We start from the raw sequence: 17,776 nt of genomic DNA, 5'->3' as shown, positions 1-17,776 counted from the left end.
GTGTGTGTGTGTGTGTGTGTTGTGTGAGATGCTAATAGAGGGAATGCAGGGTCTGCCAGCTTGCTTTTGTGCAGCTGAATAGCTGATTCCCCTCCTACTTTAAGGCTTGGCAGCATACCTCATTAAGTAGGACTCTACAGGGAGACAGACAATGAGCTCTGGCCTTCCTAAGACGCACTTTTGATTGCATGCCTCAGCTCTCTGAAAAGATTTGCTCTCCTTTCGCCCTCTGTCCTTTTACCAATATTTCTCCATATTTCACACACACAGCCTCTCTTCTGCTTTTTTCCTCTCCATTTCTTTTCCTTATTGGCTCTTTCTCAGTCCTCATCGCTTCCACCACTGATCCTCTCTCTTAGTTTTCCAGCTCTGATGAACTGTGTCATAAGTGCACACTTAATGGCATTTAATGTTGGCTGAACCGTGGTTACTGAAGTAGGGCTGATAAATAGTCGCAGCGAGTTGTTATGCTGACACTTTTTTAAATAATGAGTACACATTAACTGGCAGTTTAGGACTTCTTAAATGTTGTTAAAGTGTAATTGAATTTTTACCTGCATGTTTTATACATCTGCATTTGAGAGCAATGGAATAGAGAGAGAAGAATAAAGGACGTCGAGGGGGAGGGTGAGCAAGGAAGTACATGAAAGGGTGCGAAAGAGAGGAATGAGATGTAAATTAAAGAAAAACAGCAAATCTCACTGGCCCTCTCGACTATTAAAGAGAGTATGAGAACATCCAAATGTAATACCATCTCAATTTCACAACCCATCTATTTCTGCAACGCTCTCTCCAGCTCATCCTCTTAACGCCTTGACACACTATCTTTTTAGCACATATAAAATGATGGAGGGTTTCTCAGGGGAGACATGCAGACAGAATAAAAGACTCAGATTAGTACATGAAGAGCAGTGATCTTAACTGAAGGTCTGATCTTTTGCCTTTTACACTTATACGTGTTAATTGTCTTCATTTTCATACTGCTGAACATTTGTTAGAAGCTTTGAATTTGTATTTTCCTGTGCCTGCTCATGGCCCCGCCAGTGTTTGTGTCTGTCTGTGTGAGTGTGTGGCATCCATGACTCATTGCCAGGCTGTGAAATCCTTGTTAACACTTCTTAATTTAGTTTTATTCTCCCTGCAGGGGGTTTCCCTGTGTAGAAATTAGCAGAGCTGACAGGCCCTTCTTGTTTCATCAAGCTGTCCTTACGCCCTTTTTCCTCACATCTCAACCTCCACCCCTACAGCTCCTGAAATGAGGGCTTTGATTTGTGAGAGATAATTAGTAAGTGATAATATCACCTTCGTATAACATCAGAGACTTATTAAGGAACCCGTTTTGTATCTTTTTCAGGCACTGTCTTCCATTTAGCCAGATTTGTAGCTATGTCAGGTTGTCTGCAGGGCTCTTCTTTCATGCCCGTTCCTTTAAGGGAGAATCTTGTATGTATCAAGCAGGATTGACAGTAACTTCATTAAATGGGTCAAATTAGGGGGAAATATATTGTAATAACAAGCAGCTGCTTTGTTGGCACAAAGTAAGGCAGACTGTGTATCAGGTAGAACGTATTTACGATTTATTGACATCACAAAAACACAAAATGGGTAGGCTGTTTATCATGGATGTGTCCGTTCAAAAACAAAATATGAAACAAAGAAGAGTGCATGTCCAATAATAAATTGGATACCTGAGAACTTCACTAATAAGGGTTTAAAGTTAAACAAGTGGACATGAAACCTGAACTTAATTTAGGCTGCTGGAGCTCTCTGTGAAAATCTCTGTACCTCTTTTTAATTTCTATGGATGATCTCATTAAAAAGCAAAGTTTACAGTTTGCATTATTCACATGAGTAAGAGTGCTGATATTTTAGTGCAGCCTCAATTCTCCCAAGATAGCCAGTGTACCAACCGTAATAATGCTAGTTGCTAGTGACCAGCCTACTCAGCGTGTGTGTGTGTGTGTGTGTGTGTGTGTGTGTGTGTGTGTGGGGGGGGGGGGGGGGGGGGGGGGGGGATTATGTTTGTTCAGCTCAGCCTTGAACTAAAACTTCTGTTCCTTCTCTCTTTTTTTGAGTGTTTGCATCACTCATGCCTCCCTCGTGGCAAATCTGCATCCACTTGTTACCTTTGACTTTTTGCAGTGTTGCCGCCTCTAAAATTCTCCAAGCATCCTATCTTAACTTACACTTGGGAGTTTGTTCAGGACCCCTACAGCATTTGTTTTTGAATGTTTAGAATTTAGTGTACTTTAATAACTTTACAATGTAGACTAATTATTTATTCATTTAAAATAGGGACAGTGCAAATGAATGAACATAAAAATGTAAATATGCCAGATTATAGCCAGCCATTTCCATCTGTAGTCCCTTGGCAGGTTGGTAAACAAATTTACAACCACAATATAACAAGTAATGACAAAAGAACAACATATACTGTACATTAGTAGACAGAGACACATAAATACACCAGTCTAAAGACTGGCTGTTTGATTTTGCGTCAAAACTAACCAGTATCAATCATTCACATGTATACCAAAATGTAGTCATTATAAACACATACACTATACACACCTTTCTCCTCCCTGCTCCTAGTCCTACTTACTTCTCTCCGACCACCTCTCTCCCTGCAGCTTTGCGCTTGTGCATGTTACGTATCACAGAGAAGATGTGCAGCTGACCTGGCGTCAGCTCACAGCTGCACCCAGGTTCTCTCTGCACCCAGACACAGTCACATACAAAAACACACATCCCCATTATCATATATATGAGAAATTAAAAATATTCATGATGAATTAGAGTTGTGCATTAAATCAAATGTATGAATAACTGATGTACATTACCAACCTCTCCATGCAAATACACTTTAATATTCACACAGCAGACCAAAAAGAGAGCAGAGGATAGATACATAGAGACACAGAGCACACATGCACAGTGATGACTTTTTCCCATGAGCACCCCTGTATCAGTGAACTGCTGGGTCAGTCATGAAAGGATCCATTAACAGAGGATAACAGACAAATTAACCCCACACAGAAGTGTTTGAAGAGGCTGAATCCTCTCACGCTGTCAAACCAAATTTTCTCTCTCTCACACACACACACACACACACACACACACACACACACACACACACACACACACACACACACACACACACACACACACACACACATGTCTCTGTGTGTTTTTGTTTCTATCACACTCTCGCCCTCCTTCACACTTTCTTTGTAGGGTTGTCTCTTTGTTGACAGTCTGATAAAGTCGAAACTGAAAACACTGTTTGGCGTGAAATCTTGACAGACACACACATGGGCGAACAGACATTTTGATTTCAATATCAGTAGGCCCAAAAAAACATTTCTTCCTTTTGAAATATGCCATTCACTCACAGCAGTCATGACTGTCTCCTGTTTGTTTTTTTTCTACAAGCTGTATATCTTTACTGCCTTTCCCTGTCTTACACTGAAGCACCACACACATGCACACACACACACTCACACACACATACACACACACACACACACACACGCACACACACAAATGATGTTCCTTGACCTAGTGATGATGGGAGAAAGAAACAGAGGCAAAGTCAGGGAGACTTTAACCAGCAGTGGAAGCAGCTGAATTCTTCTGAGTCACACTTCAACACCTCATTGATTCAAAGTGCATTTCAGGGTCCACACAGTGAAGTGTGTGTGTGTGTGTGTGTGTGTGTGTGTGTGTGTGTGTGTGTGTGTGTGTGTGTGTGTGTGTGTGTGTCTATTTGTTCAACTCCCACACAGCAAAGTGGATCAGAACAAGTGTGTGAGCATGTGTTTGAGTGTCCACCCATGAAGAAAGCACATTCTCCTGACTGCTGAGGCTGTGATTCCTCAACATTATTAACTCATCCCTCCCTGCTCACACACACTCCATGCATATTACATGAGCAGAGCTTTGCTTTGCTGCTGTATTTCACATAATTATGCATTTGCTGGATGAGCAGTGTGTAAATGTTTGTAGGGATGAATGTGAACGTAAGTGGAAGTTAAAAGGACAACGATACATTCTTACCATGTACCTCCTCACATTAAAATATTATTATGCTGTATGTCAATATATGGATTTATATAGTTACTTGTGATGGTAACTCGGGGAAAAAATGAGCCGTTATCTTACTATGCTGGAAGGGATGTCTACAGAACACATTTTCAGATGTATATAAGTTGTCACAGTTAAACCAAAGAAACACATTCACCTCCAAACATTCAGATGTGGAATTTACTGATATATGAAAAGAGAGCAAAGACCAGAGACAGCCTGAAATATTTGTATGAGAACAGTTTTATCTTTCTCTTTAATCACCAATGAAACATCTAATGATCCTTTACACATAGAGATGGTTGGACCACATCCCAGGTTGGAAGCCAAAGACAAAACTATCAAAGTATTTTAAACTAAATCGACTAAAGCTACAACAGTAAAATTATACTCAAATTAATACTTACATTTTAACCTAAAAATACGTTACAACGGATGAATCTTGTAAATGAGTGGGTTTTTTTATATTGTTGTATTTGCATCTTTAATTTAGCAAAGAATCTGAGTATTGGGACCTTAACTATAAAAAGTTCTACAAGACCCATGGCTGTGTGGGAAATTGAAACCTCTGACCTTTACTTCATGTGACAGTCTATTAACCAAAAGGTCACTTTGCTGCCTTTTCTTTTGTTTACAGAGCCAGTGTCCTGTTTATAACCTCCTGCTACAAAATCTTTTGCTTAGTCTCCGTTTAATTAATTCTTTCCAATCACACTAATGCAACTCAGCTGTTGTAATGTAAGAAAACGGAAACTTGTAGATCACTCCAACTTCAGTAAAATCAAACAGTAGCCTTGTGTGTAAAGGTTAATGCCCTCTAATGTTTGTGTACACACCCTCATTGAAGAACGACTTTCTAGCAATATCAAAATGCTAGTTATGGAGAAGATGGGAGGATTTTAAGAAATCATTTATATACATTAGAGAAGGAATCCATTGTTGTGCTTTGATGAGTTTTGGGTTTGTGTTAAAGAAATAGAACAGATATGGTCTGCATGAGAGATTTCTGTTGTTATACCAAAATGGCCCATGACTGGTAAGAGTAAAAAGTTGTAGCAGCTGAGAAGGGAACAGCCAGACTGTCACTGAAAAATAAAGATTTAACAGCTATAAGTGGCATAGGGCGTGTGAGGAGGGAAGGATTTGATTCCCAGCATGTTGCAGAGCAAAAACTTGCAGGGATTTGGCTGTGGCTGCCATGTGAGACACAAAATAATTGGAGGCATACTAAATTCTTTGCAGCCTGAGCAGGAGCCACCATGGTCCTGTCAATAGAAACGATCAGCTCAGTGTAGCTAAGTCTGAATTTGTGGTGGTGAGTAGACATCCAATGGCAACAGCGCATCTCACCAGAACTGTAAGAGGACAGGAGGAGACGCAGATTTCACTGCAGCATTGTCAGAGGATACAGCGCTGAAGTAATTATAGAAGGAAGTGAAGGGATGCATCAGTGTCTCTCCATGACTCCTCAAACTGTTAGTCATTGTGTGTACACTTATTTTAGTTTTTCCTGTATGTATAAACATATGATATAATCACTTATTACTCTCTTTTTCATAATAACCACATACATGTAATTCATGAATCGTTATGAAAACCTTTTTGTTGCTTTTTTACGAGGACCATATCTTCTGTCTCGCAGCTTTTCTGTGGTGTGATGCTTCAAATTAAAAGGGTCTTCAGTGCATTAAATCAATCTCAAGTTAGACAGGACATGCAATAAATTGTTCTAAATTCAGGGTGCATAACATGTGCACAAACTTGATATACTTTGATAGGTAGCTGTGTAAGTGCTTTGCGTTGGAGACATTTACCATGCACAGACAAGCATCTTTGCACACACACACTCATACACGCACACTTTTGCTGCATGCATTACGTGATAATGGCATGCTGTGGGTGTACTAAGGTGTTATGGTGGAGTGGCTGACCTAATGCATTAGATTGAGCTCACTGTCAGGTCTTTAAGTAGCTGGGATCAGAGGCAGATACACAGCTAATGGATCCTTCTATCCGTGGGTGGAATAACACAGCAATAGCTCTATTAAAAGTGGTGCGATTGGAAAAAAAACCCACCCCTGATACAAGACAGTACTTTACAGCCAATTCACTTCTATTACAATAGAATGGGATTAAAGATATCCTCTAGAATGCTTTATCCCATATAACACAGATGGGGTTTATATGCTTTTACAGTTACAATTACAGTATGGAGTCCATGTCAAGTGTTTGGTGAGGGGGTGATGATACATTGTGTTAGGGATTATACAATCAGTGGACCAACAGACAGACCAAAGTGCATGAGACCATCTCTGTATTCAAAGTATCAAACGTTTTAATGGCCGTCAGAACATCTAGTGAGAGGAGATCGTAGCAAGCTGTTGTTTTGACGGCTGCTTTACTTACAGATAAAGGATGAGATGGAAAAACGTATTTAGTCTGAAAAGGTTAATCTAAGTATTGAGGTGTGTTAAATGGTTGTTGAACCATAGACCATTTGTATGCCCATGCCTAATTCAATTTACACAGGTAATTAAATAGATGTATGAAAAGGACATATGAGGAAGCATGTACATATAAATTAAAAAGTTAAAGGATGTCAAACGTCTGTGTTTAGATCATTTAATTTTGCTTCTAAAACACTGATCACAGGTCGAGGTTATAGCTTGAATCACACACACACGTATGTATATGAGAGAGAGCAAAAGAGTTGGAAATCGGTGACAGAGACAGAGTGAGGATTGACATGCAGGAAAGGAGCATCAGGTCAGATTAGAACCCAGGCTGTCCGCTTGGTGGACTATAGCCTCAGCACATGGGAAAACTCAGTTTGCGTTTGTGTAAATACTTGAGTATGAATCTTCACATGTGTATCAACTGTTCATGTGTGTGTGTGTGTGTGTGTCTATCTGTACAAATCCAGAACAAGCAGAACCTGCTGTCCAAGCAGATAGACCTCAAGGGAAAGGAGCCGGAAAAGGGTGTCCTGCTGTCCCACACTATATCAGACCTGAGGATCCCTCTGTCCTACGAGGTCCGTCTGGCCCCCATCACCACCTACAGCACCGGGGACTACATCAGTCGTATCATACAGTACTCAGAACGTAAGAGTGATTGAAATTCAATACTTCCAAGCAGTTTTTTTATTTACTTTTTATCTACCATACAATTTATGTTCTCTGTATATCTGAGTGTTAATCAGTTTTCTTTTTCTTTCAGCCTACACCTATCCCAGACCCTCAGGTGAGTCATCCATTCTCTCTATTCTTTCCTACTTTTCAGTGTTGACCTTGTTGTTGTGACCTGATTGATGAGAGGGTGCTGGATTCAGGAAGGCTTGGTGAATTTTGGTGCAGGCTAATTTAGCTTTTATGCTCAAAGCGATGTCAGCACAAGTTTGTCAAGGCAAAGTCTGCCATTACCTGGACTGTGGATTTATTAAATCTGTTGTTAGGGAGGAGAGCATTGTAACGGCAGGATGTGAGAAAGCATCTGATAGCTGAAAGCATGCCCATGACATTTAAAATGTCATCATCATTGTGAGTCTGTATTTGGGGGGAAATATTCTAAACTCTCTTGATGAAACAGTGTTAGAAATATGTTTCATCACTGTAAAAGTATGCCTGAGTTTTCTGTCTGTTGGCCCCCGCTCCTCTTCCCAATCTCTTCTCCTAACTTCTGCTCCCCCTCTGCCTCTCATCCTCCGTCTTGCCATCCCTCTCTCTTCCTCAGTCAATTGCACATCTTGTCTATTTTCTTCATTAAGAGATGCACAGCATTTTTCTGGCAGGAGTGGCAGTTGGCTCCGGCAGGGTGAGGCAATTAAAACAACAGCAGATTGGAACAGACTGCGAGAACAACAGTGCAAATTGAAAGGAGCGCGTGTAGTGGAGCAGGGTGTGAATAGTAATAGATTAGCTCCCTGAAACAAAGACGCCACACACACGAGCTATCCTCGTGGGGAGCGCGAGCCACCATATGCATCTGCAGCGGACTGTGCAAGTGTCCGGGAAGCCTTCACTGAATCTGTCAGCTTTGATAGTTTTCGATAGCTCTTGTGGCGCTTGCCTCAGTTTTCATTTGTTTGGTGAGAGTCTGATAATAGCAGAGCCCTTCAGATGGGCTAATGAAGGGGACAGCGCCACAGAGAGAAGCCCTTCTGTCTAGTTTCCACAAGAAGAGTCAAAATCAAAGAGAATAAAAACTCAAAGTGATCATTCCCAGAATGTTTGACTTTTGACCCTCCCTACATCCGTGGCAAAATCAAAACACACATCTGACATAAAAAAAAAAAAAAAGTGAGAATATTAAAAGTTCCCCAAGCATCAAAGAAGAATCCTTTTCATCAATGGATGCATCTGATCATTGCACCATAGAGGGCTTTTACTGTGAGAACAACGCTGATCTTTGAGAGCTGGTTGAGATGAACAGATGGGGAAAGACTAGCAGATTAGTTTAATAACGGTATCAGTAAACCATCGCTCTAACTGTAAATGTGAGTCTAAAATTCTTCAGTGGTAGATTTTATTAGATATTAGAATCCATGCGCTGAAGTTCTCAACGTTGATACCAAATTTTACCTACAAATGAGCACCCACGGATTTCGACAATACTGTACTGTACCTCCTGATTTATAAAATATTGCTATTCAGTCAAATTTGCATTTGAAACGGCCCTTGCATAATACAAAGAAATATCTTGTAAAAACATTTAAATATCACCAATACAGAGTGTAAACCAGAGTTCAGTAGGACGGTTGTTTTACCTCTGATTACTATGCTTCATTCTCTTTTGTCTGTTTCCCAAAAATGTGAAGGCCTCATTGTTTGTTTTGTGAGAAAGCCTTCTTTTTTGATTAATGGATATATGTACAGTACTGATAAGCTTATGTTGCTTTGATGAAGCCTGACAAAATAATAATAATAATAAGTTATTACTTAATAATAAGTGGTTTTGTGTAATTTATTCTACATGTGGAAGTCATACAGTTTAGAGAGCAAAATATCTACTCTGGTTTTACATATTAATCCCGGCCTCCCACATTGTTTTAGTCACTTTGTCAGTAATTGCCTGTCTGATGTTAGGAAGTGCATATTTCATAAATTATTGCACAGCCATATCACAGCCATTGATTCCCTGGTATTTGTCTTGTAGTTTGTAATGTCAACCTGCCTGACATGTCACTGATCTAATCTGTTTTTCTCTCTTGTTTTTCTCCACTTATCTCAGACCATGTGTGTGGTTTCGAAGATGAGCGGATCTGTGGTTTCACTCAAGACCGGAGCGATGTCTTTGACTGGACGAGACAGAATCACCTAACGCAGAATCCCAAGCGGTCTGTCAACACTGGCCCGGAGACTGACCGCAGTGGAACCAAGGAAGGTGAGTAAACAGGGGGAACCATTACTTATTCATGTACAGGTTCAGCTCTGTGTGTTGAAGTTGTAAGCCTGTATATTGTGCTTAATAAATAGTTTAAAACTTAAGAAACAGAAATATTGAGCAGCATTTTCAATCATAATTGGATTTAAGTTTGTGTCGCATTCTTGAAAGTGGCTCTAAAAAGTGTTGTGTTGTTGTTTTCCAGGATATTACATGTATATTGAAGCATCAAGGCCGCGTGTTCAGGGCGACAAGGCTCGTCTGCTTTCTCCACTTTTTAATGTGACTTCAGTCAGAGGCCCAAAAGGCTCCGGCAGGGTTCCATACTGTGTCTCCTTCTACTACCACATGAAAGGCAAGCATATTGGTGAGTCATACCACAAAGAAAACTGCTTATAAACATACACTAATAACCTATCCGCAACCATCCATAGCAACACAATGACACATATAGTGACCCCTGATACTATCAGGATACTCATATCACTCCTTCTCTGTCGGAAGCTGAACTCTGTGCTTGACCCTCACTTGTAGAGCCTGTCAGACACATCATCAAAGGTGTGCTTGTGTGTGTGTGTGTGTGTGTGTGTGTGTGTGTGTGTGTGTGTGTGTGTGTGTGTGTGTGTGTGTGTGTGTGTGTGTGTGTGTGTGTGTGTGTGTGCGTGTGTGTGTTTGTGTTGAATAGAGCAACCGGGTCGGGTGCTACCAAAGTTCCCTTGTATGTATTTGCTTGTGCCTCAGCGTGTGTGCGTGTGTGTGTGTGTGTGTGTGTGTGTGTGTGTGTGTGTGTGTGTGTGTAGGTGTGTAGGTGTGTGTGTGTGTGTTTGGAGGTGGCTGAAGGGGGCAGTGGGCGTGTGATTTATGGCAGTGGCAAGACACAATCAGTCATTTGGGGGAGCTGTTCATCATAATATGCTCTGTCACATTGCTAGATGCATATGTCTTGTAGCCTACACACCTGCACGCACACACACACACACACACACACACACACACACACACACACACTCACATTTACTGTATACTCTGGCATGGTTTCCAGCAAAAAGCATATAGTAAAACTTGGGAATACATAAAAGCAAACCAACTCAAATTCTCAGACACACACCCACAAACACATCCATAATGTTGATTTATGTGTCCATGGCCCCAGTACGCAGGCTTCACTGTAGTATTTGTTGTCTGACCTGCCCTGTTTCCTCAGGATGTTATTGTGTGCAGAAGGGCATACTGTTAGTGTTCGTCTGTGTGTTTGCATAGATATTTTAAAGTAGGAAGAGATTTAAGGAAAAGTGTCTGAACCTACTTTCACAAAGCGTACTGCGCTCCTGAAAATCTCCTGACATTGCCTGAGAGGAGGTACATGTGTGAATGCAAACTCTTTACCTTATTCCCCCTAACTTTATGTGGACTTTTTGCTGCAAGCCCCCAAGCTAGAAAAGTCTGCTCAAAGTCTGGGCTTGCCGATGTGTGAACGCAACAGGTAATAGTCCGGAACATTCACTGTGAGCGAGTGTGCAGGCTGATGACGTCTTTCTCCTTGAGTGGAGTTTAGCTGCTTTATACTCTTTACTGCTTGCCTCTGTTTTCTTTATTCAGTTGCCTGCTATTGTGTTTGTGTTGTTGAAACATCTGTATATATAAAGTAGTGATATTTACCTAGAAACAGCCACCATTGTTAAAGACTCCTCCTCTTTTCCACTAAACGAAACCTTGTCCTGATTGTCACCCTCGCTAGTTGGCACCAGAATTACTAGTCGATTAATGCATTATTGGTATTTCTATTTATTGGCCCTCACACTGGTCCAAGCTTTAATGCAGCCGCCTCCAATTAGCCGGGGGTGGAGCCATATAGTAAAATCCCCAGCTATTGGGCCTTCACTTTTGGCTTTTCTGGCTCTTCTGCCTGGATGTAAACAAGCAAAGTGAAAAGATAGCATCTTGTAGAAGCGGTGCGTCATTTCGAATATTGATCCAGAAAATGGAGATATAAATGTATGTAGGCCCTGTCAGGTTAAATTGGAATACCTATTGGAGCAATGTGTAACCACATTTATCACAGGAATGTGGATGGTAACCTGTAAGGAGGACAAAAGGCTGGAGGTGTTAGCTTCTGCTTAAGATAACCACACTGTGGGCAAACTCAGTTCCATTGTTTACCTGCAGACACATTTAAATAAATTGAGCCCATTTTTTGCTGAGTGTTTTCTAACTTTTAGATTTGTTGGTTGAGCTGAATTACATTTTCTTTTCAATCAACTTAGAAATTAGTCGCCGAGGAACATCTGGTCGAAGCATTATCATTGGTAGCATGTAGGCATAATGATGCATCTAGCTCAAGTACAGCTTGACTTGCATGCTGCTGCTTATTGCCTGTTCTAGTTGTTGGAGGCCGCTGAATGTGTGCAGCACTCTGAGTCCAAGACACATTTCCCCAAGGGGACAATAAAGTGTATCGTATTGTATCATACTCAAGTTTTGCTACATTAGCTACACACTTTTCTCACATAAATATGTGATAACCTTTATTTTCTCCCCACAGACGTTTGCAGCACTCATTTGAATGTACAGTGACGTGACTACACTACATAGTCATTAGTCTGCAGTCATGAACACTATTTAGTGGGGCTATAAGACACTGTTCTAATTTTGACACAAAAATAACTTAATATGGGGATGAAAAAAAACGTATTTTCCTTAACCACTTTACATGATTCTGAACCCCCTCAGAGCCCGCACAAAAATCATCAGCTTACATGCTCACCTGATGAGCTCATCCATCCACCCCAAATAGTGCACACCAAACCTGTATATATAAACAATGGAGCAATTCTCCGTTAACAAAATCAGACTACAACTATTCACTTTATATTTCGTGCTTATATTAGTTTGTATGGAAAAAAACTAGCATCAGCACTATTTTGTAAGCCCTAGAGCTTAGGCATGGCTTAAATGTTGCCTTCTTGAAGCATTTGTACTTCACAAACATCTAAACTGCCCTTCACAGGCAACATGTGGTGAGCTCAAGGAGTATGCACATTCTCAATGAAAGCAGTTCATGAGTCATCTGAAATAGATACTAAAGCATTTTCTTTAAGATATGCAGACAAATCAATGAGACCAGACAATACTACTGTATTCGCACAGCGCGTGCTAACGATTAGTACATTATGTTACCAGTTGTTCCCTCCTCTGCTACAAGCCCTCCCTCAATCTACTCTGTTGTTCTTCAAGTCACTTCCAATTTGTTTCCACTGTAATTGCCTTACCTTGGCAGACCTCACACTCCGGCCGTGGAGACACAGTGTGACTCTTAATGACGTAGAGAGACAAGACAGGGATAAGACAGAGGGGGTCAGTGAGAGGAGACAAGAAGAGGGAGAGGGTGAAGGATTGGCGAGCCTTGGAAAGAGGAGGGTTAATGAATGGACAGAGAGAGAGAGAAGAGGATGGAAGGAAAGAAAGATGGACTGAGGAAAATGAAGTGCGACAAGAAAGGGAGCCCAAGCAAATGTGTACGAGGGAGCGTAGTTAGAGAGGTAAAAAAAAAGAAAAGAAGTGGGGGCAAGAACAGAGAGCTGCAGGAGAAGCCATCAACTTGTTAATGTGCATCAGTAAGGAGAGGATGGAAGAGGTCGTGCTTTACTCTGAAGGACTGGAACTGCTTTTAATGAACTCAATCGTATAGTGCTCAAGTGCTGTGAAGTGTTAAAAGGGCTGTATATGTTTAAAGCCTATAGATACTTTAATGTAAAAGTTTTTTTTTTTTTTTTTTTAAATGGTACTCCTCTTCTGCTCACATACATGCTGCAATTGTGAGGTCAAGTGAAAATTAAACAGGTAACAGTATCTTTAGGAAGTGTTTAAAAAAAATGTAAAGGGTAGAGAAAAAATGCAAATAAACTTTGTTTTCACCTTAATGCGTTTCTCTTTAGGCTGGCTGGCAGCAACAATAAACAACGTTTAATTAAGTTTGATTTGGCATTGAGTAGTATTTCAGAATTCTCGGCTTGGGTTTGCAGAGTGCCACTGGCAAGCTTACTTGGAATCACTAGATCATTTTACTTCAGAGCAATCAGAGTTTGAAGTTATTTAAATATCATACCTCTTGTATGTGTGTTATTTGTATTAAACTTTTACTTACTAAGACCTTGAACAAGTTTGTTGTATAAATGTGGAAGGGTTGCTTTTGTGAGCAAAGCCTTTGGCAAGCTAAATATTGTAATAATCTGTGTTTAATTCCTTTCTTTTTTTGAGTGTTCAGGTTTGGATTTTCATTTTCTGAGAGACATTATGATAAGCTTGTTGTGTTGCAAGATTTAATTTAAAATGGATTAAGTTAAATCCAGATTTGTCTCTTTTCTCATGCTCCTGAATTGGTTATGTACTTACAACTCTGAATAACATGCTTTGGATTATTGTTTGCCGGCAGAAGCCAGATCATCGACAGTAATTCATTGTCTTGTTTGTACAGTTTGTCAGAGCTTTGTCTTTTTCTGAGAGGAACCAGCATAGAAACGAAGACAAAGAGGGCATGACCCCTATTTAGGCATGGATGAAGGATCCAATGTTTAATTCTAATCATCAGAAAGAAGACAGCATTATGGGTTACATTTCTGTGTGTGTATCTTTGCTGTCGTTCTCACTCATGGTTACACAGCAAGTAGCCCTGATAGAGCTGTGCCTTCTCCTTTGCCTCTCTGACACTCTCAAGAACACACTCGGCTTTACCTCGGTCAAATCAATAGACTGCTAATCAGACTCCTCTTTCCTCTCCCCTCAGTTGGGTGTGTGTTTGTGTGAGTGTGGAGGTGGTATAGTGGAGGTGCCAGACAGATGAGAGATAAAGATTGTTGGCAAAAAAGGAGACGGTGATGCTCAGATATAAAGAGTTAGAAAGAGATTAGGGAGGGGGCCAGGACAGCCTTGTGGTTATTTTGCACACACCATACAGAAGCTATTTTCCTTGTTGCATCAACTCACAGGTTGGAATCTGACCTCAGAGCTTTGTTGAATGTTGCCCCCCCCCCACTCTCTCTTTCCGATGTTTCCTGTCTCTCTTGAGCTGTCTTGACCAGGGAAGGCATTTTTGCCCAAAAGAATAACTAAAAAGAAGACAGAGAGGCAGGGCAGTCAGGTGAAAGTGGGCTGAACCAGAAAAAAGAAACAATGTTTCTTAGCATTATATAACTGTGGTGTCACCCATGCCCTTTGAAATTGAATGTGATGAACAGCTGCATATGTGACTCTTCCAGCTGTGAGTGCATGCTATTCCTGGTTGGACTTTTATCTGAAAACAGTTTTTAAAAAGAAATGTTTTGGCTTTATGAGGAGATGCTTGAAGGACTATTTTCTGAGCACAGTGAGTTCCTGGAGGCTCCTCTAAGTGATGACAAGAGGTGTCCTGCCTTTATGCTAAGCTACGCCAATCAAACACTAGCTCCACATTTATATCGAATGTACACGTATGGTGCAGACCTTGCCATCTGTTGTTGACTAAAAAAGTGGAGAGGCACATTTTGACATCTTAAGTGGAAGTATATATTTTTTAAACAAAAGTTATCTGATAAAAATGTGATTTGGGAAAATCAGACTTAGATCTCAGCCCAACATTGAGTTGAAACTTTTAGCATCGTCTATGTTTCATTAAAGTTTACTTGTACATTTTGAATGTAAAAACTTGTCTTAAAGAAATGACAGATGGGGAAAAGCTAAAAAGAAAATGTGGTGTCTTATGAGAGTTCAGAGTGATTACTGGATTGACAGTCAGCCTCCCACTGCATCCCTTCCTGAACCAAATACAAACATCCTCAACATGTTATTTAACTGCTATGTCACACCTCTCTTTTTACAGAGTAGGACTTTTACTATTGCCAACCGGCTGTTTCTTTTGAAGGTTTGAAGAACATTAAGTCAAGTGACACACAGAGAGTGACAAAGATTTTTGGACATAAACAACCTTACATCGGCATGAAGATTTGTACGCACACATACACATATATACTACTTACATCCAGAAAACAACACACCGTAATGCTGCCCCCTGCTTACATACTTATTAAAGAGACTAGTGGTTGGTTAATATTGTAATTAGGAGCTGGCTGGAGATCGTTAAGAAGATAGATGATTCTCTTGCACCTTAGAGACCAGAGACTATTTAGATCACTACCTTATGGGGCGAAAGGTGTAATGCTTTGTTACTTATTTATTGGGATTCAGGACAATCAGTTTTGATGTGATGTTTCCACATTAGCTGCAAATGTTTTAACTAAGAGATGCCAACTAAACCTCACATGGCAGTGGAGTGTTTTATGTAGATCGAAGAAAACAAAATAAATTAAATGTGGTCTGATTTCTTTCGGATCCTTTTTTTCACCATTAGCTGTGTCCGACTTGTCCTCTTCCTCCCTTACTGCTGCTGTCCTTTTTCTCCATTTATGTCTGTAATAAAACGCTCCACTCGGACTGTCAATGTGGAATTCAACACATTCCACCACTCAGGCTTTACACATTTCATTTTCTCCTAAATGTCATCCAGATACGGTGTCTGACCTTAGAGCCTCATCTTAGTATATGCAAGGCAATGTTTCCATGTCTAACGTAAATCAGGAGATGCCACAGCACAGCCTTGTTTTTGGGGTGTGTAAAAATCTGGATTTATAATATTTGGTGGTAAATCACAGGTGTAGCAGTCTGTTCTGTTGTTTAGGGTTTGGTCCACTGGAGTTTGTTGGAAGAAATTAAAAAAATGTATTGTATCTGGGATGCAAAACATGTAGTAGCTTTACTGGCATTACTTTCTGCTTCTCACATGACTGCATATTTATGAATCAATTATCATATGAAATTGATATGAACAATTTAAGGCCGACTACAGTGTGATCAAAAACAACTCAGATCACAGCCTTTTCGTACAATGCAGCCTCACAGTATTTATTTATTAAGTTATTCACAATGGGCTCCTTTTAAACTGTCAAGACTGAAACACATGTCTGTGTTTGTGGAAATAATTCATTCTGTGTGGGCTCTTGTGTCTAAAATGTCCCCCCTTTCGTTTTCAATCATCTTGAGATCTGCTCACAGCTTAGCATGACTCATTCTTCAGTCTCTGCTCATTGACAGTTCACTGACAGCTTCTAATGGTCTGTACGTGTGTGTGTGTGTGTGTGTGTGTGTGTGTGTGTGTGTGTGTGTGTGTGTGTGTGTGTGTCTGTGCACATGTGCATACAGGTGCTCTCAATGTGCTTCTGAGAGTGAGAAGCATCGCCTCTGTGGACACGGTGCAGTGGACGCGGTCTGGTCATCAGGGCCCTGACTGGAAGAAAGCCTTCTTCGACATCAGCCCCAGTGGACCGTTCCAGGTAATGGCTTTGCGTAGACTTCTTTCTTCTTTTTTTTTGAAATAATGAAAAGAACAAGGTTGGTTTTACTGTCTGTGGTGTCTAAAACAAATATGAATACAACATAGGAACCTTTAAGGATATTATGACAGGTACTGTATGACGCTTCCCTGATCCCTGCAGCCACACTAAGCAGCTAGCATGTACTGCATGCAGAGGCAGAACTTTATCCAGAGTTTGACCCTCTGTCATCTGTTCAGGGACTAACATGTAAATGTAGTGTGCTCTGTATTATTTAGTTTGATGGTAAAAGAACTCAACCTCTGAATTCAAATCAGCCTCCGGCGCCTTTACACCATGTGCTGACACCATTGTCAGCTCTGCTCTGGCTTGCTCTAAAAAGGGAAAAAAATGAATTATATTCTTTCATGTTCTCTGTATTTCTTATTTCCAGTTTTCTCTCTCTTCTCAGAGACATTTCCTCTATTGCAACCTGTCCCTCTATACCATGTATTTCCCCATGAGGACGGGCTCCGCTGCAGCTCAGATAGAACCGAGGGATTTTGTTCTCTGGTGGCAGTTGAGGAAGCAAGAGAATTCAACAAAGAATTGGGCTCAAAACTCTGCTTGAAATTAGATGATTTCTTGAGAGAGAATTCCCCGCAGTGACATCTAAAGCCTAAAGAACAGGAGAAAGTCATCAAATTAAGATGTACTCATGAGATCCTGGATTTTAACACATATTTATAATATAGCTTAACATTGGCATTTTAGGGTTAGGGTTTAAAGATGCATGGTGCGAGGAAGATTTCAGTCTGTATATTAGTCAACTTCTAGCCTGTTGTGACTCTGCCAGCACCTGAGCCAGTGCAGCAAATCACAGTCTCATAAAGAAAGTGACGAGGGAGTTATCCCACTGGAAACAATAAGTAGTATCACATTAGTATTCATCAAATTTGTGGGGAAAGAAG

At 40.6% G+C, this 17,776-nt stretch overlaps 1 protein-coding gene across 3 annotated transcripts in view; it reads left to right on the top strand.

Annotated features, from left to right (window-relative positions):
- LOC109996603 (MAM domain-containing glycosylphosphatidylinositol anchor protein 1) overlaps positions 1-17,776 on the top strand; it is a 175,243-nt gene that overhangs the window by 134,838 nt on the left and 22,629 nt on the right. For all 3 annotated transcript variants that reach the window (XM_065953088.1, XM_065953086.1, XM_020651018.2), the window contains exons 12-16: positions 7,007-7,187; positions 7,303-7,326; positions 9,313-9,465; positions 9,671-9,832; positions 16,696-16,826. In XM_065953088.1, coding sequence (XP_065809160.1) covers positions 7,007-7,187; positions 7,303-7,326; positions 9,313-9,465; positions 9,671-9,832; positions 16,696-16,826 — 651 coding nt within the window. The remainder of the gene's footprint in view (positions 1-7,006; positions 7,188-7,302; positions 7,327-9,312; positions 9,466-9,670; positions 9,833-16,695; positions 16,827-17,776) is intronic.

This window comes from Labrus bergylta, chromosome 3, assembly GCF_963930695.1.
Source record: "Labrus bergylta chromosome 3, fLabBer1.1, whole genome shotgun sequence".
Lineage (NCBI taxonomy): Eukaryota > Metazoa > Chordata > Actinopteri > Labriformes > Labridae > Labrus > Labrus bergylta.
This window is presented reverse-complemented; position numbering and strand designations above follow the sequence as displayed.